General features: G+C 37.5%; 1 protein-coding gene across 1 annotated transcript; it reads right to left on the reverse strand.

The window, feature by feature from the left end:
- Nucleotides 1-1,324: 1,324 nt before the first annotated feature.
- LOC122984326 (Na(+)/H(+) exchange regulatory cofactor NHE-RF3-like) lies at nt 1,325-21,469 on the reverse strand. Its single transcript, XM_044354708.1, has 11 exons — nt 21,383-21,469; nt 18,153-18,180; nt 16,716-16,777; nt 16,381-16,592; nt 12,549-12,620; nt 9,562-9,694; nt 7,914-8,050; nt 7,603-7,810; nt 5,278-5,474; nt 5,111-5,188; nt 1,325-4,565 (listed from the first exon to the last, which is right to left on the reverse strand). Exons 1-11 carry the CDS (start codon nt 21,396-21,398, stop codon nt 4,533-4,535), a joined length of 1,176 nt encoding a protein of 391 aa, XP_044210643.1. The 5' UTR covers nt 21,399-21,469; the 3' UTR covers nt 1,325-4,532.
- Nucleotides 21,470-24,582: the final 3,113 nt, after the last annotated feature.

The raw sequence follows: 24,582 nt of genomic DNA on the forward strand, positions 1-24,582 counted from the left end.
CTGTTAGAGGAAAAAGTCTGGTTTTCACAATCTGGATCTTATTTGCAGTTTGGCCATCCTTCATGTTTTTTTTTATGGAAACATCTTACTCAGCAGTTTCATTGTGGAGCACCTTCTGTCTACACTAGGTGGATATATCTTAAAAATGGATTGAAATAAGCCTGGTCTGAGGTGACCGTAAAGTTAAGACAACATTCTGTCTCCTCTGACCAACGTGTGTTCTAGAGCTGCACAATTAGTAGATTAAATGATTAATCACCAACTATTTTGATAATCAATAAATCATTTTGAGTCATTTTTTTTTAAGGAAAAATGTCTAAATTCTCTGATTCTAGCTCCTCAAATGTGAATATTTTCTGGTTTCTTTAGTCTTCAGTGAATATGACAGTAAACTAAATATCTTTAAAACATTTGAGGACGTCATCTTGGGCTTTGGAAAACAGGGGTTGACATGTTTCACCATTTTCTGGCATTTTATCAATCAAACAACTAACTGATTAATCAAGAAAATAATCTACAGATTAATGGCTAATGAAAATAATTGTTAGTTGCAGGCCTAGTGTGTTCTCAGATCTTTAAGAAACTGCTGAGCAACATGTTGTCATTATGAGGATGATGGTCAACACAGAGTAAGACTCAGATTGTAAAAAAAACAAAAGAAAAACAAACCTCATTTAAAGTGAAAGAAGTCCAGGTGTTGCAGCTTACAGCAGTCTTCCCTGGGACACTTTGTAAAAACAGGTCTGCTTGTTCTTCTTCACACTATATGGACTAACGGAGAACTGTCACATCATCACGTTTGAACAAAATGAAATGAAACGTACCAAGGTAGAAACCAGTGAAACCAGCAATATCATTCTATAAGGGTGTTAATTCTTTGTTCTGTGTACTTGAATATATCACCACATACTATTGACCAACTTTTTATTCATGGATTGCATTCAAGGAGCTCACCATAGAAAGGAAACAAGTAGCATATGAATGACATAGAAATGGTATGGTCTAATCTATTTGGATTTTTCTAAATGGTAACAGGATGCTAAAGTCAGCCCCCACTCCTCCTCATACATGTACACTGTATCCAGAAAAAGAGCTTTGAAGTAAATTATTTAATATATTTTTAGAATTGTTTTCTATTCCTGTTCTTGTGTCCTATGGCATGCATCCTTCTCACACCTCAAAGTATGATTATGTATATATGTTAAATAGAGAAGCAAATCTACACACCAACCTAAAAAAACAAAAAAACAATACCACTGTATAGAAATTGTATTAGCCTGCACATTTCTAAGGCTGTGAAGTTAATTTTATTTTTAAAACTTGCATACAAATGTATATATTTTCTTGATTTTTACCCTGCAACTAGGATATGTAGAGGACAAACAATCCTGTAACAATTCACAGAATACACAGTCATGTTAACTGTATCTTGTGTGTACAGCAGAGTTGTAGATATATCTAAGGAGAAGCCTTTTTTTGTTATTGTTAATTATTTCATCACAGCAACACTGTGTGAATATGTATATAAAGGATTCACCGTGTTGGTCTCTACCTCTTGAGCTCAATAACTTGGCTTTGTTTACCTCCACACATTTCTGATTTCATGTGGGGATGAATCGAAAACACTTGAATGTCCATTCAAGCTTTTATACTGAAATGATAAAATATACCGCCCCATCCCCTCACTTCCTCTGCAGACTTTCCTGCACTTTCCAAGTGCAACGCATTCACCTGAAATTTTGAATCATCAGATGTTTGTATTTTAAAGCCCTATCAATAGCCAAGGGTTACCTGACTGTTAGTCAATTTTCACTCTCTGATAGGATAGGACCTCATGGGGAGGGAAAGTCACCATTTACCCCACAGCGGCTGTGTTCAAAGCTCTGTTGGATATTTCACAGACCACTCAATTTCAAATTTCCACTTTATAAACGATCGATCCTGTTGTGTTGACTCATGTTTACTGTCATGCTGCAAAGAATTAGACCTGTGTTTTGATTATTTTTTGAGGGCTGTACTACATACATGTAGGATTGGGGTTCAATAGCATTTTATCCAGTCTGAATCCTTTCAAATCCTTTTAGATTTATTTTGGTTTAGCTTCAGACAATTACAAGTTACTAAAGTTGTGATTAAATAAAACACAGTGATTCAATGTAGAACTGTAATCAGTTTTGTTGCTTAAAATATGAATTTGTTAATCATTGTGTACAATGCTCTTTGCTAATAAAAAAGAGCAAGGAGAGAGAAAATGTTCAGAGTTTTGTTAGTGCATTTAGGTATTTTGCCAACAGGGAACTGGCTATCAGAACCCATCCCTTGTAGTATGACCATGAAGAAAAGTCTATTCCAGTTGGCCGGAGGGTGCTTATTCTTAGATAATCACACACTGCGAGTAATATGTTTTTCTGAGGTTGACAGTGCCAACGTAAAGTTTCCATCTGAAGAGCAGAGAGCCCAGTGTGCTGCAACTTAAAATAATAACAATGTTTTGGGAAATATGTTAATTGACTTTCTTGCTGAGAGTTAGCTACCACTAATGCTAGCTAGCAGCCGGTTAGCTTAGTTTAGCATAAAGACTGGAAACAGGTGGAAACATATAGCCTGGCTAGGTCTGAAGTTAAAATCTGCTTACCAGCACTACTAAAGCTTACTAACAAGTTTCATCTTGTCTGCTTAATCCCCTGTATACCTACAATTTTTCGCTTTTACACTTCAGTTCTTGTACAGATTAAACAACAAGATTTAATGTGTAAATCAGTGAGTTTGGAGGTGCTGGTTGGTGGATCTTGTTATCTTTGGACAGAGCCAGGCTAGCTGTTTCCCCGTTCTCTGTCTTTATGCTAAACTAGGTTAACAGGCTGCTGGCTGTAGCTGTATATTTACCAGACAGACATGAGAGTGGCATTTATCTTCTCTTTTAATGCTCTGCAAGAAAGTAAATAAGCATATTTCCCAAAATGTTTAACAATTCCTATAAGAAAAGACAAGCAATTGAAGAAAATATCTTCACCACTTTGACAACTTATACTGTATATGGATACAAAACCACAAATAAACACATTTTCAATCTGACAACAAAGGTATGGAGTAAAGAGCATACTAAAACAAGCAAATGTAGAAATGCTGCAAGGCATACAGAACAGCTCTTGTTTCATCTATATACTCATGTTTTCTTAAATTGTAGTGCATTGAGCTGGCTCAGCCACTGTAATATTTCCCAGATATATGAAGTCACCTGCATGTTAACTGCAATTCTATGAGTACATGTGTAACCCTCTAGCAGACTTTGCTCTCTCTTACCCTGACAAGTTTCATACTTTGTTAGTGTCACATGGCCATATTTTTAAGTGGGATAATCCACTCCAACCCATTATGAAAAATAACCACACAGTAACTACCCTCAATGCTGTTCGTTATTTATTGCTATGGATCATCTCTTACCCATTCAACAAGGACTTTCTGAAAAAGACTTGATTAATTGAACTGAGACATGCTGTGGGTGTCTATTGGAAACTGAATGGGACTTTTCTCAGGAATGAGCACAGCTAGCAGCGGTACAAGTTGTCACTCTCCCTCCCCATTGCCTGTATGAACTCTTTGTGTAGATAAAGTAGTTTCCTATATGTTTTATTTTGTGTTGGAATGAAGTACTTGAATCAAATGATGCTCATTTTGGAAAATTGTAGAGTAATAACTGACAAACTTTGTGTGAGAGACTAACCACAACTCAGCAACTACTGGACTATTTGGATTCATATAATTTGCTGTCCTAAACAATGTTTGTATATTTGATGTTTTAATCAGATGCATTGTAATTTGAATAAAACTTGCAGTATATACAGTACATAGATGTATCTATTAAACTCTGCTCTCAAGCACTGTAAATCAAAGTTAATGATTAGGTATCCAGTTGACGGTTGTCATTTTGGAACGTGTGAGATCTACGCAAAAGGTTCCATCTGGAAAATAATGGTGAAAAGATTAAATGTGACATTTAAAGAATGCCAATCCTTGTTGTCTGATACTCCTCTCTTATAATGCAAATGCTGAAGACAGCCTCACACAGCTCAAGATCACACTCTGATTCATAGTTTTGCATCTGCTCTTAAGAGACAACAGCCAGGCTTCAATCTGAAGACAGTATCCTGTGCTCATGTTATTATCTTGTGTGGACAAAATTAAAATAGAAATACATTTAAGGGACTTTGGGGGCTCTGAACTATTCAGATTGAAACCCTAACATTACACATACTAAACTTTGTATCTTAATACAATGAACATATCACATACAGCCACTGACACCAACAGCTGATGTGAGACAGACACACACACTTACACACACACATACAGCTGTACAAACATTTATTGGCTGAGAAATAATCTCTGATTGTGTCACAAAAACATTAAATATAAATAATCTCATATGCTTCTGCAGTGACATCATTAGTGTCTTTCACCCTGAGCTCTTCGCTGTCCTCCGTCTGCTGATGGATTTGGTTATTCGTGTTCAGTTCATCTGCAGAGTTCCATCACAAGAAAGCATCATTTGTTCTCTGTGACAGCTGAAAAACACAAAACAAGGTCAAAGTGTTGTAATATATTTTATCATACTTTAGTAAGAAGCCTCTCTGTTTTATGATCTGCTCCTGTTTTAATTTATTGCAAGCTCAACACTTTTTCAGAATAAATTCAGTCTAATGTGCATTTCCACAACACTAACTCCATCAGTACAACAGTCATGTGTCTATTTAGAGCAGAGTTATCGTCAGTGAAACTCAACACTTCATGCTTTGATGTTTCACATTAAAAGCCTTCGAGAGACTCAAAGGCCATAATCATTTCTGTTCCTGTTATGCTTTTAATTTGAATGATTCCAGTCACTTCTACTTTCCAAGAGCTTTACCACCAGGCTCTGAAGATGACTGATAATAGTCTTGTTATGAGTAGTGATTGAAAAATGTAGCGGAATGTTAGAAGCTCACTACAGCAATATCTGTATCTGTACTCCCGCTCCCCTGACTTCGCTACTCTGTGACAGTCCTGGCTGGCAGTGAACACACTGGTACTTATACTGGTCAGAGTATGTAGATGATGTAATGAATCATACCTGTGTAGTGAATGTTCCTGTCTGATCTGGGACACAGTCTGTAAATTCCTCATGGAACAACAGGGGAGAAATGCTTAACTGCAGAACAAACACATGAAGCAGTTAAAGGCATGTCATGATACACTCTCTGTGTGAGGAGTTTATCCCAAGTATGTGAGCGTGCTGACCTGTCTGTAAAAGTCTCTTCCTGGTATAGATATAGCGATGAGGCTGACTTTATCACCACTCTGTCTGATCCTTTTGACAATGTCATCATGCTCCATGGACTCCACAGGTTCCCCGTTCACTGCCAGCAGCAGGTCTCCATCCTCCATCCCTGCCCCCTCAGCTGGACTCCCCACATCCACCTCCCGCAGCACATGAACTGGGAACAGGAGGTTTGGACAGAAATCAAGAGAAGTTCAGACACAACTGACAGAAAGATTGCAAAATGCTTTTGAGTAGGGTTTTGGATAATATGAAGTATTTCAGGCCAGTACAGGTCCTTTAGTTACTATATTGAGCTTGAAACTTCACTCTTGACCTCTATGAGCTATATTTTGACCAACATCTATACAATACAATAATGCTTTACTGTCCACAATAGTGTTCTTCTACACATTTGCAGAATAAAACATTATTAAGACATGGAACATTAGAGACAACATCATGTAATAATTTTTTACAAGCACCAATGACCTACAGAGAGGTTTGCACACTAAAATTTGTAAACTCCCAGAAGTTTTTATTGATGCAATGTGTAGGTGTAGCTCCAGTCACACTGCAGAATGTGTAATGTATACATAACCCTCTGCAGAATAGCTAAAAAGGCCCACAAATCTCCCTTCTTAACATTTCTCCTCTCTTTTTTCCTCATTGACTTGCATGGGTTTTCATTTGGTTTGTTTTTCAAAGCCCTACTGGTCAGTTTTTGCCCAACAGCTACCAAACTTCATGTTCTACCTCAGGCTATTTCACCAAACATTCAACGTGTGGTGCTTTCACTTGCCTTTTTGTCTGGAGGACTTTGTTTGGGCTAGACGTACTATTGGTGCACTTTATTTTTGGTTGAGTTCATTTTTGAAGTTCTAGAACTTATTGTTGCACTTTGCTTTGGTGGCTCCAATCTGAAATCTTGCCAAGGGCACCAATGTAGTCAGGGCCAGCCCTGCCATTACTATCTTGGGACCCCTTTCACATAATGTTCAGACAATGTTCAGACAACAGTCATACATGGTCACAATGTTTGCTGGGACAGCATCAACTGACTTAGAAATGTTTAGTAACAGTGTATATTTTTAAGGGAACTTGAGCAGGGTTTCTGCAGTGTTGACCAAATTAAATGTAAGACTTGATAAGACCTTTTTAATTAATAATTAAACATTAACTATTATATTAACGACATATTAACTATTGTTACATAATAATTATTTATGAAATATATGAATTTATTGACATGTATTACATCACATTCATGTCAGTTCTTCCCAGCTGTATAACAGTAATTACTTGTTATATAATTCATTTATTAACAAGACCTAAACCTAGATAAGAGAAATGTGACTGATGGATTAATCAATTACAAAATAAATAATTAAAGTTTTTGCTTAAATTGAGACTTGACACCCAGTGTAGTTTGTTTGCAGCAGGTCTGATGGTGCTTACTGACACTCTATGGGATTCATTTTGTGTCATAATAATGGAACAAAATCTCCCTAGAATCAAACAAAAAAACATTTAAATTGGCAACAATTAATGTAACTGTCTACAGCAGGAAAGAAGAAATATTGCAGACCTGTTAAGACTTTCTAATGCTATAGCCTCTTTTTTTTTTTTTTTTTTTTTTTTTTTAGGAAAGTGATTTCAATACTTTTTAAGACTTTCAAAAAACTGGACATGTGTATTGAGTCTACTAAGATTCAGAACTGAAACTGAAAAATTCAGTAGCAAAACTTAAAAAAAGGTAACTGCAAAATCCTGATGAGTGAAAGAAAAGTTAGAATACTGCAACCAAATGTTTCACTCTGGTATACTTTCATTTTTAGTTTTGCCTTTGTGGTATTTTTTTTTATTTCAATTTATTTTTATTCACTTTCAATTAAATTTTTTGTTGGATTTTTGGGGAAATTTTGTTCAATTATTATGACACAAATTTAATCCCATAAAATCCACAAAAAGCATTAAACAGCTTCCTGCAGAACAATCCACTGTTGCAGCAGTCTGACTTGTAGTTCATATATGTAGACTGTCTCCTGACAGCCACAACACATACAAAAAAACTAATGTTATTGTCTAAAGCAAGAAATAAAAAAATATTCAAGACTTTGAGATTCTCCTGACAGCCACAACACATACAAAAAAACTAATGTTATTGTCTAAAGCAAGAAATAAAAAAATATTCAAGACTTTGAGATTCACACCGCAGCTGACTTTTGACTGTATAAGTGGTGACAGGGCTGTACAAGGGGATGGATGTGATTGTCTTGTCGTGTTTCCATCAGTGTATCTCTCACCTATTCGTCGTGTGACCGACAGCTTCTCTTGTCTCAGCAGGAAGCCGTACCCATCGCATCCTTTGACCAGATGCATGGTCTTGGCTGTGTGAGGGAGGCTGCAGCATTCTGCCACCACAGGCAAGATGGGCATCTTCCTCCTGATGTAGCAACACTCACTCCCACTATCAATGACCAGCACTGTCACTGAGTCCGCACTCTTCTTCAGCTGAGAACCAAACACACTGCAGGAGTCACGCTCATGTTCAAGTTTAACAAACCACACAAGTGATTGTGAATGCAGTACATGTGAGGGAAAACTGGATTCATACAGTTCTGTTGAGAGAGGAGTGTGTGAGCGTGGACACCATGACGCCGTTGATCCAGATCAGTCTGTCTCCACTGTGGACACCAGCTCTCTCTGCTGGACCATCAGTCATTGTGCTCACGATGTGCTGGCCTTTCTGACCTGATGAAACATCTGATACTATTATCATAATCACCACTATCAACATAGGCTTTTAAGATAAACTAGAGTTTACAGAGGAAGTCATTCTCTGCTGTTAAATAATTAGTCTACCTACTAATGTGATTTCATTTTGGTGGAGATGAATCAACACATACATGTGAGAAAATATGAGGCATATTGTCAGACACTACCGTTTGTATTATTACAAATGTGTTAGATTAATATATCACTAAAAAGTCACTTTAAATTGTATTCAAAGTTTATGTATTTTCTAAATTCCTTCTTCATGTCATGGTTTTATTTGTCCAGATTTTGAGATCTCTGCCTCCACCCCAACACAGTGGAGTAAAGGAATTTAGTTTGTGCTGCTTTCAGCATTTTAATGATTAACCAGCAACATTCTTTTCCAGAATCAGTGTTCCTTTTACTTTATGTAGTCTACACAAACCGCTGTGAACACTTTTAAAAAGGGACTACTGTCTCTCTGCATTGTTTGATACATCTAGAGAAAAGGAAATCTGATTTCTTATGTCATTTTGGTCAAAGCCCTGCAGTTATTAAGAAGTAAATCAGATTCATAACCCTCAAAGCAAACCTGAAGGGAGGTTTGAGAGTGTTATTTTTTAAAACACACGGTGTGGATTATCCTGCCTATACCATGGTCACATGCCTTGGTAGCCTTGGCAAAGCTGTTGTCTAGTAACAGCAGCCAAAAGCTGTGCATTTATCTGAAAATAATGCGCAGGCTCCACCCAATCATAATTACTGCACGTGCATAAATGTTGGAGTTTGCACTTTTATGAGGGTGCAGGATTTATGAGCGTGTATAAGTTGAGCTTCTAGAGGAGGAGGAGGGTGGCTGTGCTCTGTGTCACTGTGTATTTTTGGAGAAGAAAGCAAAGAGCATTTGAATAGAGTAGAGTAGGTGTCTGGGGATGAGTTTAAAGAAATCAATATTTTGGGCAATATTTGCTTCCTTTCTGAGAGTGAGATGAGAAGATTGATATCAATGTCATGTCTGTGTTTCATACAGAGCTGGAGTCAGGAACTGGAGAAATACTGGCTGGATGGATAAACAAAGTTGGTCATGAAAAAAACAGTAATAATCTAAATCAGGGACATTTTATTCTCACTGTATGTGTATTCTCTTGATTTAAAGAACATACTGAAACATAATGATTCTAAAATCTAATTTTGAAGAGGATTTTAAAGCAAACAGTCTTGTTCAACTTTAAGAGCTTAAAGAGATGTGTGGTTATTTTTTATCTAGCGGTAATCCAAAATTCCATCTTCTAACTAAGCACAGTGTCAACCTCAATATGAATCCTTACAGTGTATTCCTATAGTGCACTGGTGAATGCAGAGAAATGTGTTTAAGTGAATGAATCATGAATGATGAGTGGAGCATCACAGCATCATAAGTGCTCATTGGCCCTTCTTGTGGAATTGAAACACAACAATCCACAGGACCTCTGAGAAGCAGCTAATGAGTGACAGTAGTGTGTTGTTACCTTCCACTGAGATGATGGTCATCCCCAGGCCATGCTCTGGGTGTCTGCTGATGTGACACAGTCTGGGTCTGGAGTAGCAGTCCCCTTTGGTGGCTGTAGCCAATGTCTGCAGATCCACACCCACACACAATGCCTGGAGAAGAGACATCAACTGAAGAATCAAAGGAACAACACAAACACAATAACTCCTGTCACTCACATTTACAGAACAAGTGCAGCCATGTGTCTCCAGTTTCTCTGACTCATTACAGCTCTTTGTAGGTTAGATGTGTGTGGTGATGTGCTGAGAATTTGCTGAGGTCACCAAACTCATTATATTCCACTAACTGAAGCTGTAAATAGACCTTTCTTCAAATGGTTGTCAGACACAGGTGCAACTAATAACAGAGTGATGCTAAGATTGGAAAGTGGCCGATGATATGTTGTTCCTGTTCCAGACTGATTCTGAGTGGTATGTCTCTGTTGATTATTGGTATTCTGAAGCCATTCCTCTGCCTTATGGCACTTATAAACAGTTAGTTAGGGTTAGTTAGTTGTGTTCCACTGGCAGATACCACTCCCCTCATATGATGACACTGGCACTTGTCACTGATGCAATGAATGCTTCACTGCTGGTGGCTACATACTTTATAAACCTTGTACAGCTAGCATAGTGACCATAGCCTGTTAACAAAATTGGACCACAATTGCTACATATGTGGTAATGGGAATTCAGTCCAAATGTACTTTTATAACATGAGAGGTGGTAGGCCTATATGTGAATTTAACAGCAGTGATAGGCCATTATTACTGTTACCTAGGGGTGCAACGGATCACAAAATTCATGAAGCACGATATTTTCTTCTTTTAAACACCGTAGTGAATGAAACAACAGTCTGTGTCCACATCATCAAAACTTGATAACTTACAAACATGAACACAAGTCTTGTCCTGCAGCTTGTTGAACGAGTTCAAATATCTGCAGATGTCACTTTGAACCCGTTTGATGCTGGTTTGGTCGTTGCTCTTCAAAATCCCTGTTAGATACGCGCTGTCTGTCTATGACTTGTACTTACAGCAGTTTGTTTACTTTATTTTAAATGAGATATTAAATTTTGCAATTAATCCGCGGTTCACATGCGTACCGAACTGTGGAGGGCGATCCGTATGGATCACGGATCAACTATGATCCGTTGCACCACTACTGTTACCACACCAATGGCATATGGCAGTGCATGTGTGACATACAGTTTTCATGTGTCATAGGCCAATAGTCAACACTAAAACAAGAGTGAGTGAAATACCACCAGTGTGACAGTGGAGAGAGGGATCTGTGAGTAGAACACAGGTCACAAGCTGTTTGTAAGTGGCACAGCAGCGTTATACCATGAGTCAGCAATGGAACATGAGTGACCTGCCATTTATGCCATAAGCCAGTATAACAGCAGCAGCATACCAATAATCAGCTGTGACATACCACTCAGAATCAAAGGCCACTAAAAGAGTAGAATACCATCAGCCACTTTTCAGTCTTGGTTTTGTAGTAGTAACATTAATTATGCTGCATTCCATTTAGGTATTCCAGTTCCAGTACCATGAGTACATCCCAATTTCCTTATTTGATCGTTCTACGCTCTCCTCGTATCCTCGCTTGAACCGGAAATCGTTCTGGTCGGCCATCAAGAAGGCCGTCGCAAAGAGCTAATTTCTGCTCTGAGGATTGAAGAGGATCTCTGAGGAGCCTTGAGCGAGGATACACGAGAGCAGCCTTCACGGAAGTCTTTCACCCCTTTATTGGATATGAGTTATTGATTGGACGCTGCAGCTGATCAGACTTAAACTCAAGTGTATCACTCCCAAATTTTATATTTATTTATAATAAATAAATAAATATATTCATTTTTATTTGTTTTCTGTTTCACCATCTAGTTAAAAATCTGTGTTAACTGTCGGTCTGATCAACAAAAGAACTGTAAACAACTTTCTTCATTTATTAAAAAGATTTTTCTTTTCATGGTCTGTTGTTTCCCCTGTGAACTTTTATTATGGATAAAATTAAAGTCAGATAGAGTCTGTCTGTCAGCAAGAAACATTTTTTATATTTTACATCATTTATCGTCATTTCCATTCAGTCACATGTGAAGCTGAAAATCCCTGATCTTGGGTTTGATATGAGTTACATAATTTCCATTTTCCATGAAACATTTAGCATAATAAATAATTTCCAGTGTTCAAAAGACACTCTGATTATATTCTGGGTTATTAAATAATGAATTCACTATCAGGACATCAATAAATACAGATGCAAATAATTAATAAATGATATAAATTCTGCCAGTAGAAATGGTTCCTGTGCGTCTGAGCAGGACACAGTCCACAGTATAAATACAGAATGCAGGTTTTTATTCATGTGCAGGTGTTTGTTAAACAGGTAACAGCTGCAGAGAGAAAACAGCTGCTCTGGCAGTGATTACGGCACGTTTATTAGTATTAGCACGGTGTACATGTGTGCAGACACAAACCATCAAAAGTTTCTACAGCTGTTAAAGCCGACTGACAGCTGATCAGCTGCTGCCATCATCTGAAACAGACATCGCTTCACATCACACTTCAGAGGAAAGGATGTCTCATTTCTCTAACACAGAACTAAGACACAAGGAAAAGACACAGGGAGAGAGGAATGAACTTAAGTGATAATGAATATTACTAGTTTCTCCTGTGCTTCTCAAGGCATACTGTCTGCAGTTCGAATCTGCATGTGCACATGTTAATCATGTTACTGGTGTGTTCAGATGGTCCTGAGAGGAGCTGGAGTGTGTTGATGGGATGATGATGTGGGGGGAAAAAAACAGCATGCATGTTCAAAAAAGACTCCCAGTTGTGATTGCCAATGAAAGTTGATTTGTATGATATTTTTAAGTCTGACATCAATATGACATGAACACTGCACAATAAGGAAAATGACTGCACACACCTGTGTGTGAACCAAATCATGTCACTCTGCATACCTGCTCATACTCCTCTCGCCTCAGCACCAGGAGAAACAAATGTAAGTCACATGACTGGATCTTCCTCACCACCTATCAAGTAATAGTAGTAGTAGTAGTAGAGAGACACAGAGAGATAATAATACAAAATATATCCAATAATAAAAATGATGCAATAAATGAATGTCATTTTCATCACTAATACCTGCCAGGCCCCATTCCCTAAATATCCAGACATGTAAATGGCAAGAACTCTTGTTTAAGACTCAGAAGCAGACAGCAATCTGTCCTCTCTTTCACCTATGGGAGGTCACATGGGTTAGCCTGAGGTTCAGATAAGGAGAGGAACACACTTTCAAGCCAAGGCTTCAGCTCAGTCCTGTCTGTTTACATGTAATTAAACTGTAAAGTAAAGCAACCATGAGGCGATGAATAGTGGGATTTAAAGATGCTGGGGGGTCTTCTCTGTGTCAAGGTCTTCTCTTGGACAAAATGACACATTCTCAGGGAGCGGGAGTGAATATTTGCAAGACCAAAGTGTAATTGACTGTATCTTAAGCTGCACTTTGCTGGCTTGTTCATGTGTGCTCCAACACCAACTCCTAACAGTTCTGACATGACATGGAGACAGTGGTAGAAGAATTAGTTCAATATTTTATTCAAGTAGAAGTAGCAATACTACACTGTAGAAATACTCCACTACAGGTGAGTTTACTGGAGTAAAAGTACGGAAGTACTAGTAACAAAATGTATAAAAAGTGATGATTATCATGGCAACTGTGGAGGCTAAATTAAAATCCAGTCTCCTGTCATTTATGCAAAATGTCATTTGGAATAATACAGCACACTCTTTCTGTGAAAAACTAGTATATGGTGGTTTCTGTCACAGGTATAATACATATCATGTAGCACTGGTCATCTGACGGTGCCATGTCCACAATCAAACTGTATGATGACAACTGTTCTCTGTAGAGCTTCTGCTGCCTGGAATATACTCCCTATACACACACACACACACATCAAAGTCACTGAAACAAACTCTGATGAATCTTACATAGATGTTACTTTTAGTTATTGTGATTTTGGGAACCGTCTTTTCTTCTTTATGTTGCTTTTTATTTTGACAATTTTCTTTTTGTTTTTACTGTCTATGTTTTCACATGAAGAGTTATTTCACTTATTTTTGGATCATCATATTTGTCTTGTTTTGCTTTTTAATGCTTTATTAATCAATGTGATTTTAAATTGTTGTTTGCTTTATTGATGCCATTTTGGACTCCAGGAGGACTAGCGACCACTTTGTGGAAGCTAATGGGGATCCAGATCAAGAATAAAGAATGTTAGCATGTAAGTATTTTAATATTGTAGCTGGTCAAGTTGTAGTTTATTTTAACTACTTAATATACTGTTTGGTAGCTGAATCCTTAACTCTATCATTTTAATATTTCCTCTGAAATGTAGTGGAGAAGAAGTATGAAGTAGCATAAAATGGAAATACTCAAAACTGTACTTGAAGGTATAACTTAAGTAAATGTACGTAGTTCCTTTCTGCCACTGTGTGGAGGAGAGGTTAAAGAAACTAAGAAGCTAAAAAAAAAAGCAACACAACTAAGAAGTGTTTGATCACTAATTAAAATCCAAACAGTAATTTCTGTAACATATTACCCCCACGGTGTGGTTATAGTAACCTGTTGTCCTGCCAGGTTAGAAAAAACAGACCTTTCTCACAGTGAACATTTGGACTTATCAAGCACAGCTATGTCTAATGACGTTAATAATGTCAGCATTTCATTTAGCGGTGTCAGTGTGCTCATATGGTCCATGCTGGCTCTCTGCTGTGGCAGAACTAGCATGTTCAAACCCGCAGAATGTGGTGAGATCTTGGGTTTGAATATTTCACTCAGTGTAAACATTACAACAAGCTGATATAATATGTAAACGTGTAATGTGTATTTTTCATATCTTAAAGTTTAGGGGATTGACATTTTTTTCATGCAATACAAATGGTGTAATTCATTTATTAACATGTCCTTTTGAAAAAGGATATGTAGGAAAAACATTGAGAACTCAAACAATAGTGGATCATAAAAGTACCACATGATGCAAAATAGAGATCTATCCAGCTGAATCATGTTTTATGAAAATGAATCATCCACTCTCTTCCCTCAGATATAGAAGAAGGTATTTTAAAAGGTGTATTTGGACAACCTGCTTGTTAAGAAGGAGGCATTCTGGATTTCTAGGCTCGGCACTTTAAAAGTCTTCAATGAAGAATGAACATTAAAAACTATTTTATAGAGAGCTTTACAATTGACAATTGATTCATAAACGCATACGGTATGTTAAGTTTAAATGCAGATGGACTTTGTGAGGAAGCACTGACTCTTTCACTAACTATTTGCTAGGCCCTTTTTGTTTATTGTTTGTATGTTTATTCTCTCACAGTGTTCTTTTTCTTTATTTAATGTATAGTTCAAATATCAGTTGACAAAGACAAAGCATTATACTTAGCATTAGAATAAACTTTATTTTTAAAAAAATATATTGCAAGACATGCTGTTGTCAAAGCCTTAACCTGTCAGAGTTTGAGTCCTTTTGGAAGTCATCTTAAAGAGGAAGCAGCACGCCTCAACAGCAGCCCTCTTATGTGGTGTATGAGATTTGACTGGATAACGGATGTGTGATGAAATGACTGGTAATTAAGATAAATACTGAATGATGTAAAAATAATTTGTTCGTTTTGAATGTATAGTATTTATGTTCACATGCCGAAGAATGAATTGAGCCCTTGTTGTTAAGAGAAAGTTAAGAAAATAATGTTTATTTGTTGTTTACCTTGTCAACTCTCCATTCTAGAGTTCTGACCTGATAGGCCAATTTGAACTGGCAGGGTGGGCTCTCATGCTATATATGTGAGTGGAAAGGGAGAAAATGGGGAGAGAATGGAGTGGTTTTGAAGAGCAGCATCAGTGTTTTTGCCTCCATGTTTTTCTTTTCCGAGTGTGTGTGTTTGGTGTTTTTTGGAGACTACAAATAAAAGGCAGCGTATTTTTCCAGCCCACCTCCCTGCCAGCATGATGTTTTGCCTTTCTTAAGTCTTCACCATGCTGCCCAGTACCTCACCTTACAACAGACTTGGCTGGGGTTATTCATAAATGTCAAGTCATGGAAGTGATTTGAATGTTTTGAAAGATTAGTCTGAATAATGAGGCTGAAAGAATTTACTGAATTTGTTTACTTTAAATTAAAAAAATGGATGTACAACATTTTACTCATTGATTGATGGCTTGAGATTAAAAATTGAACAATATCTGCTAAAGAATATTGTTAAAAAATGATTGTAAGTTTATATGCTGTTGATGTATGGTCATCAATATTCCACTTACAATTTTTGTAGCAACTAAGAGTAATGATATTTTGTGTATAGTCATTTGAAGAGAAGGTTGATGATGATGTTTTATATATCTGGTGTATATATAGATATATACTGCATATATACATATATACAGTATATTGAAGGTGAGATAGCCAAAATGTTTGATGAATAAAAGGCGGTGTGCTGGAGAAGAGCAACTAATTTGAAATGTTATCAGATGTACCATGAGGAATGTGCACTTTGACAAAGTAACTATTTGTGCTTACTGTTTATTGTGCACAAGTGTGAATCTTTGGTCATGAGGGTCACCAGAGACAGTATAAATGATCCTGTGTGGTCCACAAACATCCACAGTAAACTTCATGGAAATCCATCTGGTACATGTTATTTTGTATCTATTGCTCTAGATGAGCAGATCATGAACTGATGGATCCATGATGGTGGATCCTGAGGCTCTACAGAATTATGAACACTAACCCTGTAGAAGTCCATGTTGTCCACGTATTCGTCATTGACCTCCAGCACTCTGTCTCCCTCTCTGAGGCCGCTGTGCTCCGCAGGGCTCCATGACTCCACATCTCTGATCTCAAAGCCTCGGCCATCCTTTACCACCCGCAGGTAGAAGCCAAAGCTCTGTCCCTCCAGACGCTTCAGCTGGCACAGTCTGGGCACCGGACTGTGGTCAGGCTCTGGACACATTTATACAAACAAGATCTTAAACAACAGACAGACACTGATGGATCACTTTAAGAAAAGATTTTTGAAAGGTCATAGGTTGAAATGCATATATATCCATGTCTGTTAAACCCTACCAGGATCATCAGCGATGACCAGAGCTGGATTATCAATCCCTTCCTTTGGATTGAAGATAAAACTACAGTGAGGAGAACACAAAGGGGGGTTAAAATGATGTCTTTTATATTTATATCAGTGCTGTGGTATAACTTATTAAAAGACCATACCAGTGTTTTTGCATGTTGTACTTAATTTCCTACAAATTAAAAATACTTTTCTTCACTGCCAACCATTTCAAAGAATGCTGGACATAAAAATGATGTAGTTGGTCACACTTCTGCCTTTTATTGGTTCCTACTGGTAATTCCTACTTGTAATTTTATGAAACAGCTGGCCACTGTGGTTTTTAGCAAACGTTACTCAAACAGGAAGAAATAGTGCATTTGTTAAGGACTATTTTCAGCAGCGGATTAATCCACATTTGGTGCTCTAATGAGTATTTCTGGCAGCAAGATAGTGTGTGTGGGATTGAATCCAAATAAACTACAGTGTGTTTGTTCATGGTAATGAAGGAACATGTCACCCAGTGCAACAGTGTGGTGTGTATGATGTGTGTTTATGGGATCACCAGACTACTCCTTCAATGACGTATGTCTGAGATGTGGAAACACAAGGAGGAACCTCAAAGTCTCACAAGGTTCTTACAAGTTCAGACTATAAGAGGCCCTAAGTTATGGGTTATCAAGTTCCTGCACATGGAACAGTGACTTATTAATACAATTGATGACAAGTAATATGGTCAGTATGTAGTCAAAAACAAACCAGTGCCTGTGTTAGCTTCACTTTAAGAAAAGGAGTACACTTCTTTGGCAACATGTCATTATTGTGGTCAAGGCTGCTGAATGTATCCAGAGTTATCTGGACAGATAAGAGTCCTGCACACCTAAACTCACAGCTCTGCTTTAATCTGCTTTTAGTGTTATTGCAGTTATGTTATCAGTGCATGGCAATGAACACAACACACTGTAAACAGTTTCATGCAGACTTTTTCTATAATAGAAATTCCTGGAAACTGTCGACAGTGCGATCTGTGGATTGTGACAGGAATACTGTCCCTGAAAGAGATGTTGCTGTGGGATATTTTTAGATGTCATTTTTAAATGCTGTGAGCACCACAAACAAAAAACCTTTCACATCATTGTATTTGAGTGGAGGCAAAAATCTCAGAAACATATTTCCAAACCTGGATCAATGAAACCAAAACTATCTGCATGGGAGGGTAGTAAGAAAATATAACATTTTGTAATTTGGGTGGACTGACCCTTCAGTGTTTTAGACAGCACTGCTATTGAAAGTAAATTGCTAAAGCAGGATACATTTGAATATCTAAAACATTTTCATTTAGTAATATAAAGCAAGATTTGTAGGGACTGGGCTAAAACACAGGCATGGTCCTTTAAAAAGCAGAAGTCTTCTGGTTATTAGGAGCTTTTAGCAGTAAGGCATGAACTTACCGTGGAAATTCCATGGCATCCTGGTAGCCTGTGGGAGAGACAGAGTGACATGAACTAATTAATCAATGAATAATTGCAGAAGTGGTTCAACCTGATTACAAGTGTAGAAGCTGTTGTTACACCAGCAATGCCTCTCACTGCAGCTGCAGGCTGAATCTGGAGCTGCTTCCTATTTTCGAAAGGCAGAGAATGAAGGTTACTGAATTACTTCTAAGGGAAAAAACATTGCATTGATACATTTTGCTCTGCGCCTTCATGAAAGTTTATGAAGTGAAAATACAAACAGAGGAGGTTTTCCTTTTGATACCAAGAATCACAAGACAAACCAAAAACTAATATTAGCTGCCTGGGTGAACTTTCCTACATTTAGACTGCGTATACACAGCAACACCACTTGAGATTAGAGTTATGCTCATACTGTTTAGGTATTCTCTAAAGGAAATACCCAAAGGTTTACTTCATTTTTCAAATTCAACTTCATTCATAGTATGTCTTATAAAGTAATGACATAAAAATATCACCTCGCTTTATTGTGTCAAAGAGGAAACTGTAACAACTCTTCTCCATTGAAAACAGAGACTAATGAAACAAAACAAAATGGCTTCACACAAATCTGAAAAGGATTATCATAAAAGGATTCTGGCATGGTGATCTTTTGTTCATATTTATGCAGAATTCACCTCCTGACTCGGTCCTGCAGTAAACACAATCAGTACGTCCCTCTCTACCTAAACACACTCTCCAACCAATCACAACATCCAGGGCAAATACATATCCACACTGTATGCTTATTACATCATTGCTGTCTTATGCTGCACATAATACACACCAGTGTAGAACTCAGAGAGGACATGTGGCTGCCACCAAAGTAATTAAAATAAAGTGTGGTCAAAATATCTCAGTGATAATGGCTTTAAATAGCTGCTAACACCATTAATGACCCGAAACAACAGCTAACAGGCTAATAACACTGCTCATAACTGGAAAGATAGAACTGACTGAATTGTCAAAAACACAACTCTGCTCCTGTCAGTCACCAGAAGACCTACATGATTCCATCAGTGCAGGTCTGAACCTGATCTTGTAATAGAAGGAGGTGACGAATAGAAGCTATACAGTACATCCTTCTGAAAATGTCCAAATGAAAGCTTTTGCTACGTTACAACACTGACATTATGATGCATCTTTTGTATATAGATCTTCAGCAGTTGCTATACTGGCAGCAGCGCTTTGATGAGAGTAGTTTGGAGACTATAAATATATGGCTCATCACTGGTCTAAGTGGGATTTGTATGAAACCCCGTTGTAACAGTTGATGTAACATAGAATATGTTGAACACTTGTATACTGTATTTGTGAGAACAGACCATCTGGCTGTTTGCAAACACAGATCATATGAAAGAAAAGCAGCAGACTCCCTGACAGACTGTCTGAGTTCAGTCTGACTCTTAGTGAGCAGTCACAGGCCAGTCAAACTGCTTTGCTCACATCTGTTTGTAACTCAATCCTTTTTCGCTGTGTGACATCAAGTAGCAGAGCAATAATGAAGATGAGATAGAGCTGGTGCTTTGGCCTCTGGAGACAACAGAGGAGGAGCATCTCTGCCCACAGTACATGCCTCTCCCAATACAGCTATGAAACAGGCATGGAGGGAAACTCTGATGACAAAGTAACATTAAACATTACATAAAAGGCCCTGAACTTTGAGTAAATTCCTCTGCATGTTCACACTAGATGTATATATTTTTATTTAGCAGTAGGAGTACCTGTCATATGTGGTCAGCTAATTCTGAGATGTAGCTCTGCTGATTAGTTGAGTGTTTATTCTAAAATAATAGAAGATTTCTGAAAATAATTTACATTTTACATTTTCTATCATTATTTTGTATTAATTATATATACATTAGTTATGTTTACATATATAACTACTACATACTGGCCTGAATGGTAAAAGAAATATTCATTTATCTTTATTATCTAATACTGAAAGCAATACCACAATGTAAAAAATACTCCATTACATTTAAAAGTCCTACATTCAAAGTCTAACTTTAACATATACTATTAAATCATTATTACTGACAAGCTGCATTTTAATTGTGTAGTGAGTGAGTTAACTGTAACTAAATTTATACCACAATGACAAAATGTACTTAAAATATCAAAAGTACTTGTTGCGCGAAATGACCCAATTAAGAGTGTTATATTTATATTACATGTGTATTTATTATTTGAGTATTAAAACTGATTAACTGACACGTACATTTAAGCAGCATTTAATGTTGTCAAGGTGGAGCTAATTTTAATACCTTTAACTGTTGTATAGTCTAATCTGTAATAATGTATATATAACAAACTGATCATATGTTTTACATATAAAATATTGATCTGAAAAGTAACCTGTGAAATAAATGTAGTGGAGTAGAAAGTACAATATTTCCCTGAAATGTAGTGGAGTGGAAGTATACTCAAGTAAAGTACAAGTACCTCAAAATTGTACTTAAGTACATTATTTGACTATTTGAAATGTGACAATGAAACTCAAAATCATGAATCCATCCCTGCCTATGAAGACATGCAAACTTTTTTCATTTCTAATTCTTCACCTATTTATTCATTTTCTTGGAGCAAATGGGATTCCATAGCTCTGTGAACAATTTCTGAAGAATCCTCAAAAGCAACACTGTGATGAGGGAACCCTCAGGATGATAGTTAGGATAACTGAGCTCAAGGCTGTTTGCTCTCTCACCTGCAGGAGGACAGAACTGTGTACACAGCAGGTTTCACAGAAAAGGTTTCTGCTGACAGAATGTTCTCTCAGTGGAGGATTATCTCTGCAGAGCTTTCTATTAATAATTGTAGAACACCTCAGTGTTGAGCACAATAAGTATCCAGACAAGGACTGTGGATGGACAATGTTTAACCTGGAAGAAAACAACCCGAGTTATAAGGTGGTGTTAAAGCCAAAGTGATCAGGCACAGAGCTTAACAGCAGTCATGTCATGGAGCATCTGTATCACAGTTCCTACAACCATCAAAACAACAAGCAGAACACACACCTTACCTTCAACCCCAGCACAAAGCTAACAGCCACTTACCACCATCACCATGAATTTATGTGAGCAAGTAATGTCAACACAAAGCAGCATGGGAGTTACATTTGAATAGTCAAATGATGAGAAGGCAAGCGTTGGTGAACAGCAGAGTGCGAAGCAGGAAGGGGAGCTTACCTGTGGTGGACCTCATTGAGTCGTGAGTGTGTCCCCGCTGCGTCTACCTGCTCACACTGAGACACTGTGAATGGACAAGGTTCACAGCACAGAGGGACAATAAAAGACTCCGTCAGCAGGTGAGATGGTCACTCCTTTCTCCACAGGCGTCTGAGTTAAACATTTACCCACCATTAGAGAAAAGCTGTGTGCTGAGTGCCAGTGGGACACATTGTGATAGAAGAGACAACACTTAGAGTATAGCTTGTTGCATCAATACTGAGAACAACAGCTGTTGTTGTCAATCATGTCCTCATGAACTCTGAACTCAGTAGACAGTTTAAATATTTCCTGTCAGTCAGTGTGTGAGGTTGAGAAATAAGGGCTATATCTAATATTGTGCCTCTATTATGCTGTCTGTTGAATATATATATTGTAAATTGACTGTAAAGGTAGCATTCAGTTAGTCATATCAGGGTACATTTGCATGTGAACAGCAACACCAGTGTGATGTAATTTACTCATTGTATTGAGAAAAGCATCTTTTTGTCTGCTCACATGACACATAAACTGAGAAGAGCACTGACAGACATTAAAAATTGTATTTTTTATCTGTGGGTTCATGTTCTTTGAATACATTAGTTATCTTTATTTACCAACCATGACAACCAACCATGACCATTTACAACCTGAACTCCCACTAATATAAAATATTAAATTGTGCATCTTTTTGGTGTGCTGAAGACAATTTTCTACCTTGGTGGATAGTACAGATATATTCTGATCTGAAAAAAAAAAAAAACAACAAACAAAAAAACACCTCGACTTAGTGTTTCCAAGCTTTCGACCACAGTTTGTGTCCTTCCAGAGTACATAGTACCGCAGTTCTCATCATGTGATGTAAGTATGGAGCTTCAGTCACATGATAACAGGTGGTTGTATATGGGTGGAGATGGTAACTCCTGTTTCTGTTCAAAGTTGCTCTCTGGTGTCAGACATAAATGTCCTCCTAGATCTTTGTCCAGCTGTCCACTGACTCCTGATCAATGACCTTTGACCTCATCTCAGTGGATGCTGTGAGTGGTTTTGGCTTGGTGTTCATAGACGGCTGATAGTGTCTGTTTCCAGTGTTCGTTCATTCTCAGGGTGTAAACTGATGTAATCTTTCTTACAGCTTTAGTACAGTACTTGAATAAATGTACTGACTACATTCTGTCTTCAGGGTATAGCAGCAGAGATGTTGAGGTGTTGAATTGTTTGTGGTAAATGTTGTCTCCTTGTGACTTGAAGACTCAAGCTAGATGTTCTGACAGTCCAGCCATAAGAGAGTCACAGTGGGAGACTGCTTCTGGTAATGAATAAGTGAATCAATCAAGTGATAAACTTGAGACTTTTTTATAAAGCTTCCAAGATCAACAATGTACCTTCAAACTCAAAATAAAAGTTCATAACATATTAAAAATAGCATTTAAGAAAACAACCCCCCCCCCCAAAAAAAAAAACAAAGACATATACATACTGTACATAGTTGTCTATCTAATAAAATGTTCTTGTTTAAAATAGACTTTGAATTTAAAAACTTAAAAATCAAGCTGGTTACTTTTTGAATCTCCTTTTTTATTTGGGTCACCTCAGCATATTCATACACAATAATAACAAAACAGGTATAGAAATGTGCTCTTTTACTGCCATTGTTTTACTTACAACTGTTTTGAAAAGAGAGAGCTACATTCTCCAGGAATTAGCCTCGCTCACACAGACAGCTGAATCTGAATGTACATGATTGAAAAACAGCATTTTACTCGACCAAATAAATTATATTTTATGTTGTTTTAAGACAGCACACTGACCAAGAGATTATCAGGTTGGATCTCACTGAGGCCTACGCACTGTTTCAGCTGCCAAGTTTCAAGTTCTGAAGGACACAATTCATGGACTCTGGTATAAAGATAAGGTAGCCATTGCTTTGAAATATCTCAAAACTCTCAAAAAGAGAAAATTGTCACCCACACACAGTACTGTAATTTCTAGACACAAGAGCTTGTCGATCTGATCCAATCTTTCACCCCACCCGCCATGTTCACCAGCCTCATACAGTGTGGGACATAACAACATGTTACCAGTAGAGGGCACTCATTGTGCAAGTGTCCCTAATAAACTGCCACTTTGTGTACACAGCATACAGTGAATACAGTACATTTTCACTTTAAGTGCTGATGCATTTGCATTTGATTCCCCTCCAGACATATTATAATACTTCTCTTTGAAAATTTTGTGTCTGATATGGTTTTTACACAAACTTTCAATGAACAAGTTACAAATTCTAAAATGTTTTTTCCTCATTGGAAAATTCAGAATCTGTGACCATGTAAACATCTTTTGTTTCAAAAGTTTAACTGCTGGACATAAGATGTCTCCTTCAAGGTAAAGTTCATTCTCAGTATTTGTGCACTGGAGGCTTCAAGTTTCCACATCCCACTTGTGTAAGTTGCATGTCATAAATCATGCAGTTGCATCCAGGTGTTGAACCGAGATTTTCAGTGAGCACAGAGAAACTTTCCTCCAGCAGATGAATGTGAAAACAAACTCTGCACATACATCATCCAACACAGTGAAGTGTTCAAGAGTTTGTCTGCAACTTTTGAAATATTTTAAGCTCAAATCCAAAATGAACTTCTACCTAAAGCTGTGTCACTCAGCAACAGTCCTGCACCACCAGCAGGTCAGAGTTTCACCTCAGCATCTAGTAGATGAACGTTCAGACAGTCATGGTCCCCAGGTGTGTGCTGCATCCTAATCACTTATTTGGTGCCGTCATGGGGCTGACTGCTCTTTCAGACAGAAATATCCCAACAATTACCGGATGGATAACAAAAATTTTTTTTTCAGAGGCTTAAGGTCATGAATTCTGATTGTCTGACTTTTCCTTTAGCGCCATCATCACGTCAAAATTTTCACTTGACCAACATTTTCGGTTGTGACCAAATCACTTTTGTTCTTTAGTTTTTCACTGTTTTGGTTTGGTCTTTCTCTTGAGCGTCTCTAAATTGACATGAGTCAGCACTAATCAGTGTCATCAGTACCACCTGCACTGGTCATGTTGAGTAGATAAAAATACCTGAGGTGTAATATGATTGTCCACACTGAAGAAGGTGTTTATACTGAAACATCTGTGTTTGTGCTCAGCCATGTAAGTTAATAAGAAAGAGATTTCTGAGACA

Source organism: Thunnus albacares, chromosome 6 (genome assembly GCF_914725855.1).
Source record: "Thunnus albacares chromosome 6, fThuAlb1.1, whole genome shotgun sequence".
Lineage (NCBI taxonomy): Eukaryota > Metazoa > Chordata > Actinopteri > Scombriformes > Scombridae > Thunnus > Thunnus albacares.

Bases quoted from the DNA above. Each gene is read 5' to 3' on its own strand.
- LOC122984326 (XM_044354708.1), bottom strand. The intron at 16,778-18,152 runs GTAAGTTCATGC...TCCTCACTGTAG, and splicing joins GATGCCATGGAATTTCCACG to TTTTATCTTCAATCCAAAGG. The intron at 5,189-5,277 runs GTCAGCACGCTC...TTTGTTCTGCAG, and splicing joins GAAGAGACTTTTACAGACAG to TTAAGCATTTCTCCCCTGTT.